The 22,545-nt window shown below is 42.2% G+C and overlaps 1 protein-coding gene across 4 annotated transcripts; it reads left to right on the forward strand.

Moving 5' to 3' along the window:
• The first annotated feature begins 348 nt into the window (after positions 1 to 348).
• On the forward strand, positions 349 to 22,051 carry LOC109981559 (solute carrier family 41 member 3). Of its 4 annotated transcripts, none has more exons than XM_065961098.1 (11): positions 349 to 530; positions 2,742 to 3,073; positions 12,905 to 13,012; positions 13,528 to 13,599; positions 13,719 to 13,863; positions 14,393 to 14,539; positions 15,538 to 15,682; positions 16,129 to 16,208; positions 18,826 to 18,960; positions 20,416 to 20,564; positions 21,748 to 22,051. In XM_065961098.1, exons 2-11 carry the CDS (start codon positions 2,762 to 2,764, stop codon positions 21,919 to 21,921), a joined length of 1,467 nt encoding a protein of 488 aa, XP_065817170.1. In that variant the 5' UTR covers positions 349 to 530; positions 2,742 to 2,761; the 3' UTR covers positions 21,922 to 22,051. The 4 variants fall into 4 exon arrangements, with proteins under 4 accessions (XP_065817170.1, XP_020486051.1, XP_029132527.1 ...); XM_020630395.3 differs by lacking the exon at positions 349 to 530 and adding an exon at positions 1,194 to 1,324; XM_029276694.2 differs by lacking the exon at positions 349 to 530 and adding an exon at positions 1,444 to 1,467.
• The last annotated feature ends 494 nt before the right edge of the window (positions 22,052 to 22,545 follow it).

Consider the following 22,545-nt stretch of genomic DNA (forward strand, 5'->3'; position numbering starts at 1 on the left):
GGAGGACAAAAGAGAAATGCCATGAACCCAAAAGATGTACTCTTTTGTTATTTGTTTACTTTACTACTTTTATTATTTTAATCACTTCAAAGATGGCCACGAACTTTAAGGATAAAAAGCCAAAATCCGGCTGATGACGATGAAGCCGGTGTTGCACAAATTTTAAACACCATCTTGTTGATATTTCTATGAATGAAGAAGTGTGTCTTCCTGCCGCTGTCATCGGCCCACCAGAGATGGAAGGAGACAGGAGGGGGGTATCATTATCTGCCAGCGCCATGAAATTCAACACGGTGCCCCCACGATGCATGCGCACTAGCTCGCACCCTCGCTCACTAACACATATGGTGAGCTTAACACACAAACATACAGCATGTCCAAAAATGCAACAGCAAACAGAAAGCAGAACATACACATAGCCCAAATATAGACACACATTTCACTCGCATACACGCAGAAACATACGGGGGGGTTATTCCAGGAGGTTGCAGCAGTGCACAGACTTATCCATACAAGCTCTGGAGACAAAGGTAAGGACGATAAATCAAATCTCAGCTTCTGATAACGAATCTTGTGACTATATCCAGCCATCTGAAGCTTATAGGAAATACAGCTGTTCTGACTTTTTAACCCTTAACAAGTGGGTGTATGTTGGTTGAGCATGTGTGTCTATTATCAGCAATGTCCTCCCACAGATTTGCTCTTAATAGCAGCAACCAATGCTATTCAGCTGCTAGGTTTAGACGCTTTAGATTCACTGGAAATTCAGTCCAAACAAAATAAATAATCATGGTTGTGCTTTATGTTCTTGTCCTGATGGTTTCAGTGTAACTGTCACACAATATAAAATACAAAAACTGTTAAAAATTATATTTGTTCTGTTTCAGGGTCCATTTGAACCTTTTTTTCTGGAGATTGTATTTGTATTTTTTTAATCTAAAATTAGTCCTGACATGTTAAATAAAACTTTATATTTATCTATATTTAATGACTTTATCATGATAAAGACGAAATCAGCTAACTGAGCACAGGAAGGATTCAAAGCTTCCTCTCTACTGTGTCCTCATGCTCACTTTCTCCACATGTGGGGGGCGGGGCTACACGGTGCCACTGTGTTTATCCAATCAGAAAGCGCCTAGTTGTGTAACCGTAGTAACCGGGGCTTTCGGTAGTATTATGGTCTGTACCCTGTACACATGGCAGCTCTCAGTGGAGGAGTGCCTGTCATGGGGATATTTGGGTAGCCTACTTTTTGTTGCTCATTTAATGGACCTACAGAGACGCCGGGACAACTCGCGAGATTTGCAGGACTCTCGTCGATAAAGTGTGTATTTATCACAGTCTATGATATTTATAGCTTTCATTTTTAAAGCAGCAGAAGCTTCTCGGGGTGTTTTACTACAGATATGATTTACATGAAGTGGTGAAGTGGTTGCTGTCAGTTTTGCATCCTGTCTTTTTTTACAGGTGAAAGACTTCAGGTGTTTACTGTTAGCGACGTCATGTCTACGTCCTTTCTTACGATGAATTAGACACAAAGTAGCCTGTAAAGAAAAGAGGAAACGTGTCCACACGCTCTCTGTTGAGTATATTTAGCCCTTACTTCTTATCTTTTTAAGGTTAAACTGAAAATAGTCTTTACGATTTGAGAAAACAAAACAGGTTTCCTAATGCTTCAGATAACTTGCCATGTCATGGAAAACTGATTAGCAATTAAGTGCTAATGCTATTGATGTAGCTTAATCATTGACATTTGACCACAAATTAAATTATAGAAATAGAATAAAAAGCTTACACAATCTTACAACGGCATTAGAAGTACAGATTTCCACAGCTTCACACAAGTTACATTCAAACAAGAGAAGAGAGACAAATTATATTTTATATAAATGATAAATAGACTATGAGATGTGGCTGATGAGGCTGTATGGCACAGTAAAAAAAAAAATATATACAAATAAAAACATTTAAAGTATACAGACAGAAAAGTATTTATTGCACAGGTAAAGACATACTAAGTGTGTAGTTGAAAACATATTAAATGGACAGATAAAACACATACAATGCATAGACTAATGCGGGCTGTAATGTGGCTGTTGCCATGGCAATTTACATTTTACGTGAATACATGATATTCCTGTCATTGAAGAGAAACATAGCTGGGTGAACAAATAAAACGGTTTAGGTAAATGTAGCCGTAATCAGGACAGTGGGATAATAAGATGTTTGAGATGTTTATTCAGAGAGCACCCACAACTAAATCAACTTGTCAGGTTCAGTATTTAAAAGGGCAAAAGCTGTATATTTAACCTTCAGTCAGTAAATGGATTGATCTTATTCTTTAGTTTATTCTCATGTTTTTGACCCTTCTGCTTCGCTGTCACTCGGGGTCTACGGGCACATTACGCAGATTTTCCTTTAATCTCACACCTTTAATTGTTTTCTTCTTGCTTGGTAACGGCTCCTGTACGTTAAAACACAACTGTGTGTTTATGCTTCAATAAAAAAATAGAAAAATCAATAAAAAGACACTCCACTTTCATTTATTTTACCAACTTAGTGAAAGGTCGACTCAAGCTTTGAATCTTGATTTTTACTTGCACTAACTTTATTAATTTATTCTTGATTCATATCTAGTTTCGTAACATTTAGCGTCTCCATAATATTGTGAATGAACTTTCAGATAGAAGGTCAAACAACACCTGACTCACCAAGTATCCAAATCTATTCTGTTTCCTCAGATTGAGGCACCACCCCCATCATGCCCGGTGAGGAGAAACCACCACAACAGACCCGCCAGAGGAAAAAACACAAAAAGTCCCGCTCCAAGGGGAAGAACCCGGGTGGGAGTCCCAGTGGACCCCTCGGGGGGAGCCTAGACGGCCAGGATGACCTCCTGTCAGCACCCTTACTCCAGCCTCCTGCTAAAAAGCCGGCGGAGGAGAAGCCCAAAGTGTCCGTGGCCAAAGTGGAGGAGGAGTCGTCGATTGCTATCTGTCTTCAGGTGGTTTTTCCCTACCTGCTGGCCGGGATGGGCATGGTGATGGCCGGCATGGTGCTGGACAATGTAATGGTGAGTGTGCAGCCACGAGGCCGGTCATGATACTGATGCTTATTTGTAAGTGTGTTGTTCTGGTTTTATATCATATCATACATCGGCAACACAAAAATCATTCCGAGTGGTCATCGTGTTTGAGAACTTTAGTTTCAAGACAAGTTTCTGATGGAGTGAAAAAAACTTCAGCCGTCACTCTCTGTAGATTGGATAAACATGTTCTACGACGTCCTCGTGTTTGTGCTTTTGGTGATATTTTAGTTTACACACGTGCCCTTCAAGAGGAGAAAAATAAATCCCTTGTTGCTGGGAAACGGTGCGGTGGATCGACCTTAAAGCCTTAATTTAAAAATCTGTAGTTCACTGTAAACTGACCTTCTGACATATTTATGCTAATGTTTAAAATATGCACTGTCCCTGATAGATAAACAGAATTTTAGAGACTCCCGTTTAATTTAGGAGATTGTAATCTTCATCATCATCATAATATAAAAGTAAAGTGCAATAAATAATTCACTCCGTTTACTGTCAGTCCTTAAAGTTGACTTATTATGCAGATCTTTGTTATAATGATGGAGTGGACGCCCAAACTAAACGTGATGCACATCATCACTCAAGTCAGTCCTGAATCACCTTTATCATAATTCATCCATTATTTATGCATCTTCCTGTTCGGGGTCGCGGGGGGGGGGGGGGGGGGGGTGTCACTGGACTAAAGGCGGGGTTACACCCTGGACTAGTGGCCAGTCAATCACAGGGCTGACATGTAATGTAGTCCTTAATGTTGACTCACATTCACACCTACGGGCAATTCAGAGTCACCAGTTAACCTAACCAGCATGTCTTTGGACTGTGGGAGGAAGCATGCACGGGGAGAACATGCAAACTCCACACAGAGAGTCACCTGTCCAACAGGGATTCAAACCAGGAACCGTCTAGATCTGAGGAAACAGCACACTGCAGACCATTCTTGATAATGTTCCCCCAGGTATTTGACTTGACTTCATATGACATGACTTAGTTCATATGACATGACAAACTTCTCAGCATGCTATTGGAGACCTCTCTTCATCTTGTGACTGGTATCGTGTTTCCCAGTCGTGCGTGCGTGCGTGCGTGCGTGCGTGCGTGCGTGCGTGCGTGCGTGTGTGTGTGGGCCTCCGGTTGTGTCTTCATCCTCTGCCAGGCGTCTCTGGCCGCCCGTCTGCAGCCAGCTGTGTTTGAGGGAAATCAGACACTCTGCCGTCTGCTTCACAACTTCTTCTTCCTCTCTTGTCATCCACTGATAAACACCAGTCTCTCTCCTCATTCAGCTTGACCCCCCCCCCCCCCCCCTCCCCTCCATCTGTTGCTCATCAGCATTTCTAACACCCTTTCCTCTGCACTATCTGTTTCCCTCCCTGCGTCTGATGGACGACAATTAGTCATGATGGGTTTGGCTGAGTGCTGTGTCCCAAAGCAGAGGGGACGTAGAAGGACATTCAGAGCAGTTTATCTGAATATACTTCTTACAGTCTGTGGATCTAAACCTCCACTTCCTCTTCTCAAACCCATAACTTGTATCCCACATCATACATCCTACATCCTATACCTGCCAGCATGATTTTTCCACCCCCCTTTGTGACGTGGATTGCTGTTTCTTTTCTCACTGAGCTCCCCAAGCTTGAGCTGCTTATTACACAATTGTGCTTTTACATTTTTGACTCCTCCAGAATAATTTCTCATTGGATTAAAAAGGACATCGATCGTCCTTACATCATATGAATGCATTCATTACGTCTCATGAATGTGGGAGATGTGGGGAAAAGTTTCCACATTTGTCCAGCCTCTAAGATCGACTGATGCTTGATACAAAAACACAGTCCAGTAATGTCGGTGATATTGTTTGCTAATAAATGAGGCGATGCTTGTGAGCTAGTTCACACAATCAACTCGATCAGCACTGATTTCACACTTGACACGCTTCATTCTCAACGATCACCCGACAACTCCTCCTTCCCATTAACGGTTTATTTAAGCTGCAAGATTTTCCGCTCTTTCATTGCCAGCTCAGCCCCACCATGCACCACCACCCCAGCATCCACCTGTAGGCTCCGGCTCGGGGGTTTAAGACAACATCCCATCACTCCTCATATCTCTGCATGTTAGTTAAAACTGTGATGAGTGATGAGGTCGGATCCTGGACGCCAAACACAAACTGTGATCTGCTGCAGTAAATATTTTAAACGGTACAAACATGAGCTGTCTGACTGGACTTACATCAAGTTGTTTAAAATGTTAGACATTGGACTTTTACGTTCTTAAGTGAGTTTGTTGAGATTAAACTCGACCTAAATTAAGTTTTTGCTGTTTATTTTAAGAAGGGGTAGCCGGCGTCCAAAACTAAATCTACCATTTATCTCTATTTGTATTCATTCACCTTATTGGTGTTTATTTTTGGGCTTTTGATGCCTTTATTTATTTATTTAGAGAGAGAGAGCGCAGTGGAGTTGCATTGTGAAAAAATGGCCGACCTCTCATCTCCTGTTTAGCCTCTGAGATGCATAAATGAAAGGAACACTTAAGCATGAATCCTCCCCCTGTCCTGTCACTGTTATAAAGGCATGGCCATAATGAAACAGTCTTCATAATGGCAGCTTGTTTATGTCTGTCCTGAAACATGATCCTGTGTAAATCTTTAGGAGACCTTTATCATGATGAATCGAAGTTAAGATTGGGAAACAAAAGGACAGATGTTGAGTTGTTTTGTGGAAAATGGCCAACCTCTCTCATCTCTTGTTTAGCCTCTGAGATGCATAAACAAAAGGAACACTCAAACATGAATCATTCAGAGAGCAAAAGACCTTTATGAGGGAGGCAGGAATCAAGTTATTGATTTGATATTGATGAGGAAATAAAAAAGCATCAACTCCCTTTAGAAGGGTGAAGTAACCGCGCTGATAAAGCACGAGAACACGGTGGAGGTAAAGTGATGTTTTGTTTCTCCTGACCTTAAAAGTGCTGTGAAATCATATTTAATCTCAGGGGAGTTTTGTTTTTTGAAAGCAGGGCAATATTTCAGTAACCCACTAGAGTGTGAGTGTGTTTAATCTTTATGGACAGGAAGCATAAAGCGGCAGGGCCTCCGACACGATCACAGCACAAATATAGCAAATATAGCAGGTGAACTGGAGGTAGAGAGGGATGCAAAGGACCGAGAGAAAGAATGAGTCACGATTTCCAGAGAGAGAGAGAGAGATTAGAGAAAAAAGAGGGATGCAAGACCGGCCGACGTAGCAGAAAGGATGTCACATGGAGAAGGGTGAGCGGGGGTAGGATGAGAGGAAGACACGCAGCACAGAAAAGCAGAAAAAGGGAGAGCGAGTGTGAAGCGGTAAGCCGGTTGTTTTCCCCCTCTCATGAGTTTGCATGTCGGGCAGTGCAGACAGCCCTGCCTCTTCCTTTTGCTACGTCACAGCACGGCAGAGCACAGCAGAGCGGAGCGGAGGGAGCAGGACTACCCTGATGCTGACAGGAAGAGAGAAGCACTCAAGGAGCCGGCTGCTGCATCCTGTCAGAGGACCTTTTCACATCACTTATTGACATTACAGAGATTCAGTTTGTCTGTTTTTTTGTCTTCAATGTCATTGAGGTCCTGTCCAAAAAGAGGAGCTTTAGTGACGGAGTCATGGAGGAATTTTGCTTCTAACTTCAGGGACCTTTTTGGACTATTCTGTGTCTTCTGGCTGCTGTCAATCAGTCACATCAATCATTACTTTCATTTAGAGGATACAGCTGCTCCTTTACTTTGGAGGTCACATGGATTTCAGACTGGATTAAATGGATTGAGGACCAAATCAAACAAACTCTAATTAAAAGACTGAATACATCATCAAATGGACTCTGGAGCAGATGACAGCATCTTGGACAAGGACCAGAACTTCCTGCAATCTTGACTTATCGTTGTCAGGTTCATTCTCTTTCCCCCATTTGTGAATGTCAACCACCTTTACTTAAGATCCGAGGTCGGATGAAGACAGGCACTCTTAAACTTGAACTGCAGACGTGGAGCGTCAGTGCTGATAGACCAACACTGTGCCCTATGAGTAAGACGTGGTGTTAATGATTCTTGTTCCCCGGTGATGCTGACAAATGGAAACCTCTTTGCTGCTGAGTCATCACTGGGCCAAAGATGCCACACTCCTTCCCTCTCAACTTAGATTTAAAGCCTCTAATTTTGATTTTGCCTTGGAGAAAAGATAGAAATTGGATTAACTGGACAATATCTTCCCTGATTGTCTTAAACCTCTGAAGACGAGGGAGTAGCTCGTTCCAACTAACTTGTCCGATGTCATGATTGATCAAAGACCAACGATCTTTTAAACCTTTAAGAGCACAGATAATACAAGATCTAAGTTTTTCAAAACAGGTCAGCTGCTTGAAAAGTTTGTCCTTTCCTTTTTAAACCAAGGACACAAACATTAGCTGGTTTAGACCAAATGACAACTTCATCAGAAAAGTGACACTCAAACCAAGATAACTTGGACAAATCAAGACGTGTTTTAAATTGGACTGAAGTAACTTTTAAGATGGGCTAACTGAACGTTGGAGCCCTCTTTCAACATGGTGGTGACTCGTCTGGAGGTGGAGCTATGCTACCAGGGGAAGAAGTTACGAGGTGTGACGTGGAAGTTGACTCGATCAGAACATGGTTTCCTGCCTGAGAGCTCCTGGCTCATCGCTGCACAGATCATCGTGCCGTACCTGGTGTCAGGGCTCGGGATGGTCTCCGCTGGGATTGTTATGGATCTTATACAAGTAGGAAAATCTCAGGAAAAAAGCCATTCATGGAATTGGAAAGTTTGGTTGATTGGTGGATGAATAGTGTTGAGTATTGTCTGAAATATCTCGATACTTGGACTACACTACCGTTGACAAGATTTGGTCAGTTTTTAGATACTTTACTATTGAAAGAACTACAAAATAATTGTTGACAAGATGTCTTCATCTAACAATGGAAGCCAGAAATCAAACATTAAACACTTCCCCACATATCCCCCGATCTTACATCTAAGATGACATAGGTGTCTTCCACACATTATCTGCAAACGACATCAAGAGGAACTGCATGTTTACACAAGTGACCAAATAAGAACATCCTGACATTTACCTACCAGGCCTCATGCACTCATGCAATTTTGTGTCCAATGTAGTCGATTTGTGAGCGCAACAAGTTATTGTCTTGACCGATGACAGTGGTTGAGTTGGTGTATTGACATTGCACAGAATTTTGCTGCTGCTTGTCTTGGTTGCCTGCGTTTGAATTACAGATTTGTCCTTAAACATGTCGTAGGGATATCAACACTGTAACCATCACCATTATGAATGAGGCTCTCCTCTACCAAGGTGTGGTACCTAGCCTTAAAGTCTTTTATATTATATTTATATTTTTCCCACTTAATTGTAATAGAAATCAAGTATATCCTCTGAAAATAACTCTGTGAGTCATGACTGTCTACAGTGGGTGTAACACCCGAGTCCCACTGTCTGTGATGGTTTCAGAGTTTTCCGAGTCCTATCTTCAGTTTGTTTACATCGCCTGGACGGCCGGCTGACTCCTCCCCTCGCGTATAAAAGTTGTTTAATTGAGGGACTAGAGAAAAGAAGAATAATATACTGTACTCACTGCTTAACTGTGTTTCTAGATCACGCTCATTTCAGGTAAATTTACACGCAGTGTGAAGATACGAGCATAATAAAGATCGCTAGCATTAGCTTGCTAACTGCTAACTACAACTGCAGAACGCTGCAGGGCTGCCAAGAGAGGGCTACTCTCCAGTGCTAGGAGAAGAGAGTCTGTGTAAGTGGTTTAAACCGCTAATGTAGAGGCTTGAAGTCGTCTTGTAAAAGTCTTGGTTTCGAACTATCGTTTGATTTGCAGATCAAGCGGTTTAGCGCCCTCTGATGACTTATCCTGGGATTACTCCAACATACATTTACATCATGATCTCAAACTTTGCCAGCGTTTAGTCTAGGCATCCAGCATTGTAAAACTATGTTAACCTTTAAAATGGGGTTCAGCATCATAGGTCAACTTATTAGAACCGCTTTTCAGTACCTTTCTTCTTTACCATCCCATCTTTATCGAGCATCAAATCTTATCTGTTTTAAATGACAGTCAGCCTTGCTTTGTTAGTGTATTTGCCATTTACAGTCTGGAACCCAACACTTCAACACACTCCTGTCCTTCTTGGATATTTTGAAATCATGTCTGTCCACTAAGGATAGTTTGGCTTGCTTGAATTACAGGAATGCAACAGGTCCTTCAAGCTCTCGGTTACAAGGTCATTTTTTATTTATTTAAAGGTGTCTTTAATATTTAAACCCCCACCCACATAAAAACCAATGCTCCAGTGTTGATTTACGACAACTTAAAGCTGTAGTGTCTGGTTAGATATCGACTCTCCCAACTCTGTGGATAGACTTAGACAGTTTATCATGTCGGTATGGATCAATGAATGAAGTGGAGAGGTTGGTGGCTGTGCACAAACTGTGAATAAACGGCTGTACAGTAGACAGTTTAATGAAGGATGGATAGAAAGATTCAATAAACAGTGGTGGGTCAGAGATTGCTGCTTGGGTTAGATTCATATCAGCCAGCTTCACTTTTATAACTTTGATTTGTACCAACATTGGCCTTGCATTGAATATCTTATATTTGCAAGTCAGTCTTTATGATTCAACCAGTTCTCTAACTCCCTTTTCTATTTGTTGAATATATAATTGGACAGCGGTAGACTTTTTGAAGATTCGCACGGATCAAAGATGAAGGGCAGTGTTGGATAACAGAGTATAGAAACACAAAAGCAACTCCTGCACTCAAAGAAATCCTGTTCCCCCCAGGTTGAATATCCTGTTTTATTTTCAAAAGATGAAACCTTGTGTAACATCCACCTTTCTAGGCATTGTGAATTAGATTTAGATGTGGGAGGGAGGGAGGGGAGAGGAGAGCTTTGGGATAAAAGTGAACAGTTAATTCAATAAGTGGTTGGAGGATGAAAGGAAGGAGGCCGGGGAGGGAGTAGGTAGAGGAGACTTGGATATCTGGGTATCACACAGAAGAGATACTGCAGTCACATAATGTCTGCACCCTTTACCTGCAGCGATACGTGTTAATATCAATAATTGTGAAATCAATAACTATTGTAAAGTGTTAGCACAGTGTAAAACTGTCTTCTCATCCATCACTCTGAAGCAGCAGCATTACAGCAGAAGTGGGCCATGTCCCAAGATAACCTCCCTACATGACAGCCGTCAGCTAGACCGACCAGTCCAGATCTCGAGAGCGTCGGTTATTAATAGACGCACGCTCAAACCGAGCCACAAAAAGCACGCCTCTACCAGACACTGTACTCACTCCCTCTCTGCCCATGTGGTCTTCTTTAGCCCCCTCAACCTTGTTACCACCTTCCCATTTGAGTTGCCAGTAAATAAACGATGGATCGAATTACCAGTCATTTAAAGCTAACAATGACTGTTGCTATCGGTTACATAGCTGGCAAAGAAACCCAAACAGTCTAAAGGGCATGAAGCTAATTTCATTTTCAATTTTCAACAGTGGTTAACCGTAGACTCAACACCTGGTCCCACCTAAATAAAGATACTGCTGTTTATTTTAAGAAGTGGTTGCTGGCGTCCAAAACTAAACCAACCCTTTATCACTGTTTTCATTAATTCACCTTTCTGTTAAAGCTGCTGACCCCTTTTTTAAAATGTATACGTCATGTATAGTGTTCCAATGTTGGACGGCCAGACTAAACGTGGGCAAAATCTCAGATTATGAGGTAAATGTATGTTGGAGTAATCCCAGGATGAGTCTGCAGAGGGCGCTAAATGGCTTGTTCTGTAAGTCACATGATAGTTTCCCCGATTTGAAACCAAGACATTGACATAGGCTCTCTTCTCCCAGCACTGGAGAGCAGGCCTCCCCTGGCAACACTGCAGCTTTCTGCCCCCTGGAAGACTTCCACAGAGCTGGCCAATCAGAAGAAAGTGGGCATCTGGGGAGGGGGGCCTTAAAGAGACAGCAGCTGAAACAAATCATTTCAGGCAGAGGCTGAAATCAGGGTTTTTACTGACAGATAAATAAAGAGTTTCATGAGCTGCAGATCATGCAAAGCTACTCTAAAGGTTTCACAGACTGACAACATGAAAGGTGAACATGAGGACAATATGGGATCTTTACTGTGACATTCATGTCTTGGGTTGAGTAGAGCAATAAGCTGTCTTGTCTTTTTTCATGTGCTTCACTCTGAAGTAACTTCATAAAAAGACAGTGTTATTCTCAAGCGCTGCAGTGTCAGTGTGAACGGGTTCATAACACAGTTGTATTTTACAACACACCCTCTTAATGTAATTTCTCTCACTTTAAGCCTTAATTGCTGCTGAAAAGCAAAGTAACAAATCTCAGACGCTCAGCAGCATTAGAGAAACTCAATAAGAACATAAAGACATTTGGAATAAGCCACATAACCTTCGAGGCTAACAGAACAGGACCTGGACATTTACATTTCTCTAAGGTGCTCTTTTTAAAGTGGCACGAAATGAAAAATGAATCTTTCATGTATTCCTGAACGTGGTGTTAAAAGTCTTGCGGCTGAGCAGACTAGTATAGTGGTAAATCGATTTAGCTCTTCTATCCTTTCTTACTGCCTTCACTGTCAAGGCATCTGCAGGATTAAAGGTCACATATTCTTCTCCTCTCCATCAAGTTTTAATAAGTGTCAGTCTGTTTTTGATCATGTCTATAAACCCCTCTATTTCAGCCCTGCTCAGAACAGGCTGTTTCTGTGTCTGTACCTTTAAATATGTAAATGAGCGGTGTCTTACCACGCCCCCTCTCTGGAAGGGCTTGAGTGTCTCTGGCTTTCTCTCTCCATGTCCTATTGTTTACGGTGAGAAGGCAGACTCAGAGGGCAGAACAAACACCTAGCTGTGGGAGTGTCACCCACCTGGGGGAGGGGTTACTGCCCTTTGTGATGTCATGAAGGGAAAATCTCCAAACGGCCTGTTTGAGCACACATTTTCTGAAAAGTGGAGCAGGCAAAAGACGGAGAGGATGGACTTTTCTCATCATTGTGGGGTTTGTAGACTGACAAGAGACACATATTAGAGTTAGAGGAACAGGATGAAGGGGATCCTGTACAATATTTGATCTTTAAATCTTGTCATACCGAACTGAAAAACAAGGTGTTGTAGATTTGGCTTCTACTCGGTGCACAGCTTGATGGCCTAACTAGTACAAAACACAGCATGCCACAAAATCTACAGTTCATGGTCATTATATCATCTATCGTCTCCTCTTCTTTTCTCCTCCCTATTCCTGCCTCTCCGTCCTGCTCCTTCACTCCCTCCTCTCATCTCTAATTCCCTTTCTCCCTTCCTCTGCTCCACATCACTCTGCTCTTGGCAGCTGCTTCAATGTTTTTTTTTTATTTATACGTGCATCTATTTAAAGATCTAAAGCGTCTTGAACCCGCCAACTGGGGTTGTTGTCAGAAAATGTGATGCAGACTCTGTGAACCGGACGTCTTGTGTAAACCTGCTGAACCTGCGCGCTGTGGCATGGCTGCAGACGATGCTCAGAGATGTGGAAGCAGGAAAAAGTAGGCTACTGGGTTAGTCTAGAATATGTGATGTGCTTATTTAAGAGCATCAGTCGGGGACAAGGTGCAGAGGGTTCATCCTTGCAGGTGCAGATGACACTGCTGATGTTGTGCTGAGATTTTAAATGTTTTAGCATAAAGATAAAAGAACTGAACGACCTGTAATGATGTGTTTTATATGTGTTTGTGTTTCTGTGTTTCTCAGCACTGGGAGGTGTTTAAGGTGATAACTGAGGTGTTCATCCTGGTGCCTGCTCTGGTTGGACTCAAAGGAAACCTGGAGATGACCCTGGCTGCTCGCCTCTCCACTGCTGTAAGAAGGTTTTAAAGCTTTGTTTGTTGAATTACACGATTGCCAGTTATATTAATGCATCATATTTTACAATATTTTACCTAAAATTGCCTACATAGATAGAGTCAATCAGGCTAACATGATTAATTTCATTTGTTCCACTCATGGTAAAGTGTTGTTTGGGTTATCACAGAAAGGGATTTTGCAGAAGCTGCCCCCTGGAGGATTTGAATGTTATGGCTTTAACATTTTTTAAACATATACCTTAAAACAGCCTGGGCTTTAGATACTTCTATGCAGTCTATGAAATGACCCTGTCTTTGTTTGGGACAGGCGTCCACACAGACGGCTCTCTACAATGTTTTGGATTTGGACTGCAGTACTGCGATACCTTTTTGTTTAGTTATTCTCTAACATTCATGACGTTTGAGTAGTTATAACATGAACTTTTTGTCAACTCTTCCTATAAAATAAATCTATATTTGAATGTTTGAAAGTGCTCATGTAAGTGTGTGCATGATGCGTGATGTGTTCAGGCCAACACAGGCCAAATGGACGAACCTGATAAACAGTGGACCATGGTGTGCAGCAACCTGGCCCTCATACAGGTAAGATAAAAACCTCACACAGCTTACCATAGTATCTGTGTGGAGTAAATATTAAAGAACATCTACTTTATGGTTTTATTAACTAATGATTGTTAATCTTTTCTTTTCGCTCCCTGCAGGTTCAGGCGACGGTGGTGGGCTTCCTGGCAGCTGTGGCCGCCGTGTGTTTAGGGGCGATTTCTCGAGGGGGCGTTGAACTGGACCAGGCAGCGGTTCTCTGCGCCAGCAGCATCACCACTGCCTTTGTAGCTGCTCTGTCCTTAGGTAAGCTACTTCAATGAACTCTGTAACACATCTCTTAAATTAAACTGAATATCAGTTTGTACAACTCTCAGCACAAACGCTCTGCTCCTAAATACTCAAAATGTTACAAACAATAACTCAAAATGAGGTCATAACATTTCTATTAAACCACTAAAAAGCCATAGGTTCCTCGCTGAGATTTTGTAATTTAATAATAAAAGGTTGTTATTCTCTCAGGTAGTAACTTTTCTTGTCTAAGCAGAGTTTGTAAAGTTAATCAGAATTATGTGTCACTTTCCACCTCTGAGACAAAGCTGTACAGGTCATCCCGATCGGGGGGCACTGGCAGCCTAGTGGTTAGTGCACATGCCCCATGTACAGAGGCTACAGTCCTCTAAACAGGCAGCCCGGGTTTGAATCTGACCTGCGGCTCCTTTCATGTCATTCCCCGCTTTCTCTCCCCCAGATTTCTGACTCTGTCTGTTGTTGTATCTCTAAATAACTGACAAATAAAATAAATAAATGTATTTCTCCGGTCCCCTCCCTGCAGGCCTGGTGATGATCGGCGTCATCATCGGCTCCAGGAAGGTGGGGATCAACCCTGACAACGTGGCCACCCCCATCGCTGCCAGTCTGGGGGATCTGATCACGCTGTCCCTGCTGGCCGGGGTCAGCAGCACGCTCTACGAGTACATCGGTGAGCAAATGTTCACATCGAGATTTATTCTTCCAAAAAACAAGCAAAGTGTTGATATCCTGGTTTGTAGTCATACAAGATGAGTTGTAACATTTTTAATAAGTATTTGAATTTCCCATGCTGAGAATCAGAACACAAGATGGCAGCAAATGTCACAGTTATTCCCTTGGACATCTATTCATGGTGTGTGTATCCATGAGTGTATGTGTGTATTTGTCCTGCACCTCATGTGTTAGCTCACCGGTCTTTGTTGATTTCTTGTTGACTTTATCTCAGTGGCGTGGCCTGTATTTGTACTGCTCTAAAGAAAGTGAGTTTTATCCCCTGTACTCTAACGTCAGTGTAAAAACAAAAAAAAAGTGTTTCTCCATGTGTAAGTGTGTGTAATATAAAAGTATACATGCATGTATGATGAGGTGGAGTGCAGGATTAAAGCTGACCTAAAGCCAGAGATTATCACCCGTTTAAAACATCACAAACACATGCACAGAAGAAAAAAAAGCGCAGTGTTTTATAAGCGCTGGCTGTCAACCAGACATGCAGACTACTGTGTGTCAGTAAGGCTAGCTATCATCTGTATTATTAAACATGAAGAATTTTCTCTGCACAGCCTGTGAGCTGCAGCGTGCTTCACATGCGCTCAGAACCCCGAAGAGAATCAACGCTGATTTTAAACAAACAAACAAACACTGTGTGAGCTGCTCATAAAAACTGAATAAGACGTCCCAACTTTTCTGCAACATGTCACAGGAAACAAATATACAATGAGTAGGAGAAGTTTCCAAAACATTTTTCATGAGCAACAAAAACTGTTTTGAAATGCAAATGAATAAAACTACAGACCTGTGATTTCAGAGATTAAGAGAGATGAATCCTGAATCAAAGAAAATAAAACATTTCACAGCTCTTAACTTTTTTTTACAAACGTCTTTCTTCACCGTCATTATGAAGAGGATTAACAAGACTGCCTGTGTTTCTCTCCACCTGTCCCTTTTTAGATGTCTGGTACCTGTCCCCACTGGTGTGTCTGGTCTTCCTGGCTCTGATCCCGCTGTGGGTTCTGGTGGCTCGACGGCACCCTCAGATCAGGGAGGTTCTGCGCTCCGGGTGGCAGCCCGTTATAGTCGCCATGTCCATTAGCAGGTATGCACTCAAAATCCACTTGATTGTGTTTAACACTAGCTGTGATTAAAGCGCCTGTGAGGACCTTTTTGTGTGTGGTGATTTTAGCGCCCCCTGGTGGACAATCCCTGGCTATTTCAGCCACATGTGAATGTGTCCTCGGGCAAGACACTTGGGAAAGTTTCTCCCTCTGCTTCGTTGGCAGAGTGTGAATGTGTCTGAATGGGATTAGTTAACACTGATGGACACAACAGCAGTTTGTAATCAAATAGAGATTAAACTAAATGATCAGTGCAGAGGAGAGAGAGCCGTGTGATCCGTCCAGGTCGTAAAGTGTTTAATAAGATCAACAAGTCAGCACTCTGAATTTGTCATTAAATCCGTGAAAACAGAATATCAGCCTGGAGCTCAAATATTTCTCCTGGCATGTGGCTCCTTTTCATTTCCTCTGTGTTTGTGATTTCCAGTTTCGGAGGCCTCATACTGGACAAGACAGTGAGCGATCCCAACTTTAAGGGAATGGCTGCCTTCACACCCGTCATCAATGGTAAGCAGATCATAAAATGATGGGAGAGAGAGGGAAATCTGCAATTCAGCAGTTTTTCAAGTGTTGTTGTCCAGAGTTAAAGTAAAGAAAAAATCTAATTATCAGCAGATGTTTATTCTCAGTCTTGTAATTATTTATTGAAGTTAAAGACTTCCATTACAACAAATGTAATATTCTCAGGTAGCTTGCAGTGTAGCTATACAAGCAGTAAACGTACGTGCTAACCCTGCAGTTGAGCCGAGGAGGAGGGGCGGAGTTTGAATGTTGTGTTTACAAGCTGTGAAGAACATTTCTCCTGACTCGACCTCGAACACACAGCAGAGCTCAGAATGAATTAAATGAAAGCCGATAGACTCGGTCAAACATTGAAAACTTGCTCTTGTACAAAAATTAAAGTTTCATTGGAAGTACAGGATGTGCTGGTTGGGTGCATCTTCCATGTATCTGAGCAGCACACTGACTATAAGCCAGACTCCACAGTCAGAACAGAATAATAATAACTTTAAGTTCTGCAGCAAGAAGCGATGTTGAGTGCATCTCTGATCCCCAATAACACAACTGTGCTTCTTTTAATGACTTTTTATTGAGTTTCCTCTTTCCAGTAACTGACTGAACAACTGCCAGTTTCTTCTTCCTCCCTGAAACTCTTTTTCTTACTCACACGTTGTGTCAGGAGGGGTCGTGCAGTTTTCTGTAGTGACTCATTCAGCTGAGGGTAAGAAGTGTGTGATGTCAGACAGTTACAGTAAATACTGCTGAGACGTCACAAACCTAAAGAAGATGAGTTTGCTTTTTTATCTTGTATTAAAATGTGTCCTCGGTTTCTAGCAATTGACTCTGAAGGTGAAGTTATTCTAAAGCAGATTTATTAAACTCACTTTCACCATTTTTGAATTGTGGAAATAAAGACGTAGAAATGTATCGCAGTATGTTTGAAAGCAGCAGAAGTTTCTGATGTACAAAGGACATCATGTAGAGCATCTCAAAAGGTAAATGTTTATCATGATATTAAATCAAGTAAGAAGTGAAGGCGCTCCCTGCTGGCCGTTAGAAAGAATGCACGGTAAAGGATTTCCACACAAATAAACCAAGAGGCCATGGTATGGTCTGATATTTAATAAAAGCATAAAGGACATTATGTTTCTTTAAGAGAAGGAAGATCATGAGTCCAAGATTAAAATGTAAAGATAGAAGGAGAAGAAAAGAAAACAACATGATTAAGAGTGTATTTGTTTTGTGATCTAACCCATTTCTGATCCATTAAAGCTTAAGTTGACCTTTTAGATTTACATGCAGCTCTTATTTTTCTCAAGACAAAGCTCTAATCACACATATGAATCAGAGAATGAAACTATGAGTCTGTTGTTACTTTACTAACATAAAAAGTGGATTTTCTCCCCATAAAGCTGCTGAATGATGAAAACTGCCCGGAGACACAGCAGAGGAGTGGCGGCCAAAGAGAAGCAGCTTCAGATGTGAAGCGGTCTTGGCTGGGAGGCGATGCATGCAGGCATCCTCTGAGCATAGGAGAGAAGTCGATATAAACCACTAATGGTGCACACCCAGCGTCCTGGCACAGCCGACAGCAGCCACTAATAACCATCCCGTCTCGCTGTCACTGGTTCTCATTTAGTCTCTGCCCATCTCCCTGCTGTGTCTCTATTCCTCCTTTTCTTTTTCTCTCTTTCTTTGCAACATTCTGATTAATTCCAAATTCACATATCTGGTTTGAATTTCCCATTCTCCCTCCCTGGATCGCTTATAAACCCATATTATATTTGACTAAATGTTCCCCCAAGTGTTTTCCATCTTGGAAAAAGGAAACAATCTGTGCTGTTGTTTGGGGGTATACTCTTGGAGAGGTGTTTGATGTAACTGAATTGGGCTCATTTCCTTGTCAACACCTAAATTAAAATGGACTGTGGGGATCTGGAAAGAACTCGTTCTGCATTCAGGCGAACTGCGGCTTTTTGAAGACGTGAATCAAACAAAAAGGCTTAACCTAAGAAGGAGAGAATAAAGACTTATCTGACATCTCTTCCACGGTTTACCCTGGTGAACTCCGGAGCAGGACACATCTGGGCCCAGTTTAAAAAAAACATGTAAATGACTTCTCAAGCTGATCCAAAATATCAGAGCAGGCACCTAATGGTTTTTACACAAGCAGAGTCACATTTCACTTTTAGAGCCGTATGGCTGCATATGGTTTATTTTCTTTCCATATGCACGTGTCCCTTCTCTCTTTCGATGATAAATGGGGTGCAGCTCTAGTTTGGGTTTTGGTTCTGACTCCACAGGCCAGATTTCAGATGTTCTCCGGACCTCCTTGGCTTCTTAGTATGGACTCCGCTCTCTGGCTGAGTGAAGGACGGAGCCAAGCTTGTGTCATTACTTGGCTTAATTTGTGTGCAGGCGATGAAAAGGTGGAGGGTAACTGATACTGAACTCGTTAACTCTCCCTGAGCAGAAAGAACAGAAGAGGTTATCAAACCAACATCCATCGTCAAGGCTTGCCTGTTAATTATCGTGAGGCCTTTGTACAAACATGATAAACTCTTCTGTTTGTTTTGAGCGATATAAAGTTAATGTGGCCCATCTTCTCTGTCCCTCTGTGCAGGAGTCGGTGGGAACTTGGTGGCTATTCAGGCCAGCAGGATCTCCACGTACCTGCACTTCTGGAGCATCCCCGGGGTGCTGCCCTACAAGATGAGGCAGAACTGGCCCAATCCCTGCATCACCTTCTTCTCCTCAGGTAGCAAAGGCCTTTCTGAAGGCAAACAGCAATAATACACATCATCTCTCAACCAAAGCGCTCCTCCGACAGGACTCAGATTTAAACAGAAGGATTTTACCAGCACTCCCACTTTGAAAAGAAGTTTCAAATAGCACCATGATGTGATAGCATCTACCCGCCCTGTCTCAAGGACAGAAGATATAGATAAGACATACATGTTGCCATTTGTATGAATCAGTGATTAGCGCCTATAATCCAGTGGGCAGGACGTGGTCTTAAAATCCAAAAGCCATAATCCTTTGTGGTGACTATTTTAAAGCAAACTCAACATTGTCCAAAGCAGTCACCGCTGAGGTGTGAGTTATGGAACTATTTCTGGACGGCGTTGCATCAAATAAATGTCTGATACTCTTTTCCACCAGAGTCTGTTTATTTAGTTCATGATCAGGATCAATGATGTGCATAACTGTCTCATTACATCCAATACATAATTAAACATGCACAGCCTACCCCAAACTCCACCCAGTGTTCAGTGTCGGTATTACACTGAAATACAAAGTCAGTGTTGTGTTGGGTGTCTTGCAAAGATAAAAAAAAAATTGGCTCCAACAATCCCCTTTAGAACACGCACTCAAGCACACTTTCCATGGCAGTAGTTTCCTTTACCTGCAATTACTGCTGCAATAACTGGAAAAGCCAAATTGTAATGGCCTTTATTTTTGGGTTTCAGTTACTACCCACTTATACAGTATTAGGCTAATTTTCCCCGCTCTATGTTTGGCTATCGGGGCTGTTTCTTTGTGAACTGGAGTCTATTTCAATGAGGCTCATTTACCTGGAAAGGGACCAATTTTCCACAAACTGTATTTATGCACATTTTCTGATTAAGATATGAGCTACTACTGGAGAAGCTTTAAGCTACGCATCGCTATATTAAAGGCTTTATATGTGATTTTTCCCACTTAAATGTAATATAAATCAAGTATATCCTCTGAAAATAACTCTGTGAGTTATGACTGTCTACAATGGGTGTAACACCCGAGTCCCACTGTCTGTGATGCTTTCAGAGTTTTCAGAGTCCTATCTTCAGTTTGTTTACATCGCCAGGACGGCCAGCTGACTTCTCCCCTCGTGTATAAAAGTTGTTTAATTAAGGGACTAGAGAAAAGAAGAATAACATACTGTACTCACTGCTTAACTGTGTTTCTAGATCACGCTCATTTCAGGTAAATTTACATGCAGTGTGAAGATACGAGCATAATAAAGATCGCTAGCATTAGCATGCTAACACAACGATCAAAAAATCACATATGAAGCCTTAAAGGTGCTTTAAAGATTGATCTTTGTGCATGTTCAGCTGACATAAAAGCTGCAGAATGCTTTAACTTAAGTTCACTTTTCACAACTCAGTGAGTAGAAGAAAGGGAATCTATACGTACCAAACTGAATGACATACTTGTCTCTGTCTCCCAGGGGTGAACTCCAAATCAGCTCGGGTGCTCCTGATGCTGGTCGTCCCCGGTCACCTGGTCTTCCTCTACGCCATCTCTCTGCTGCAGGGAGACGAGGCGCCAATCTCTGTAGCCTTCACCGTCTGCTACCTGTGTGCTGCTGTGTTACAGGTAAACTGACCCGACAAAGAGTTTGTTTGAGATGGATCACAAACACAGTTTAGTTTCTCATGAACTCATTGGCCCTCACTTAGCTGGTCCTGGAGTTTCACAGGACATGAAAGCAGTCACCAGCAGGTCATGAGTGTTCAGTCTGGTGGTAAAAATGGCTGCTTTCACCTGTTACCTAACTGTGAAATGATCATGTGCCAGGTGTTGGTATTTCAGCAGCTCAGTGAGATACAGATTTGTTCCAGGACAGAACCAAAAAGTACACCAAAGCCCTACCACGCTAACCTCTCTGAACTCGTCAACAGGCCAGCTGTGAACAGTTTGAGAAGATCTGAATCTTGTTCAACATGCAATGTTAGACAGCGCTGTGAGGCGGATTCGCAAAATTTAATTATGTGTCCTTGGGCACCAAGTCAATGGTAAACTTTATATTCTTTTGGGGATCAACATCCGATTAAATATCAGCCTGAGTCCAGAAAAGATGACATGGTTGTTAAATAGTTTTCTGCTCTAAAGACTCATGGGAAGCTGATGTTGAGATCACAAGCCTGGTTCATCAGATATCAAACACATAATAACTCCAGAGAGCTACGTTGAGCAGCTGAGCCGAGCTGAAGTATAAGTGGATCGTACCACCATTATGTTATCAAATGAACTGAAGGACCCCTCGGTCAGCACCAACCAGCATGTTCCAAATAGACCATAGATATGACTTTGACATGGCCACTGAGGCGACTCCACTGGTTTCAAAAATCAATCGCTCTTTATTTTTAGCACCAATATTTTAGCACTTTTTTTTTAAGCACCAATTTATAATGAATGTTATCTTAAGAAACTTCACAAAAAGCAGGTCCTGACTGTACTTGTTCATATTACTGACAAAGACCCAACATAAATCCACCTTGAGCAAAAACATTTGGCAGAGTAACAGGGGCAAAAAAAAACAAGCTTTAAACAGTCAGAGGGCTCAAGCAGAATCCAAATTTGCTGATAACGTTTCTCCATTTTCTCCAAATCCATCTTTGACATCTTGTCGTAAAGCGCTTCTGTGCAAACTGTTGTGAACCTAAGTACGGGGTGATTTAAATACGTGACTGGTGGAACACAGAGTTCAACACAAATGTTTATTAAAATGTAAAGTTGTTTTTCTTTTGGCACATGAATAACACACTTCTCCCTCTAGGTGTCCATCTTACTTTATGTTGCTGACCTCATCATCCGCTCGATGTGGAGAAGGAGTCTTGACCCGGATAACTTCTCCATCCCCTACCTGACCGCCCTGGGCGATCTGCTGGGCACAGGCTTCCTCGCTCTCTGTTTCCGCTGCGTCTCATGGGTTCAGAGTCTGGGTCTCTGAACGCCCCCCACTTCCCCCTCCCCCCTTCATCACTGAACTCTTTGCCAGCCATCTACTTACTGCATCGGTTTGTTTTACATAATGCCCAGAGAAGCTTTATCGGACAATAAAGCATTTTATCTGATGGTTATCACTGGACCGGTTCATACAGAGGAATAAATTCAAACTTTAACTACGATGGATAGACACCTGACCGTTTACACATCCATCTGTGTGAAGGGTTTCTACCTGATCCGGCTAATCTTAGTATTTTATTTCAGGCCTAAAGACTTTAAAGTATTCACAAGTGTCCGTCTTCAGCCCTTTAGAGCATCTTCTCCAATACAGTCATCTTTGTTTGCTGGCTCTGAGCTCATCTCGTCTCTCAGCTCGTCTCTTTGCTTTCATCAGAGGAATATGTAGCAAACTTACATTATTGCAGCAAGACAGAATCATTGCTCAGAGTTTGGGACTTTTGTTTAAACATGTTGATAAAACAAAGACTTCCAGGCCGTCCATGTGTGGGCGGGCTGAACTATGCAGTAATACAGGAGTTCGTTATATGGAGGAGAGTCGCTGTCCAGTACTTGAGTTTAGGATGATCATAATTTATTTAAATTAAGAGGCATGGTACTTAACTGTAAC

This window comes from Labrus bergylta, chromosome 12, assembly GCF_963930695.1.
Source record: "Labrus bergylta chromosome 12, fLabBer1.1, whole genome shotgun sequence".
In the NCBI taxonomy this organism is placed as follows: domain Eukaryota; kingdom Metazoa; phylum Chordata; class Actinopteri; order Labriformes; family Labridae; genus Labrus; species Labrus bergylta.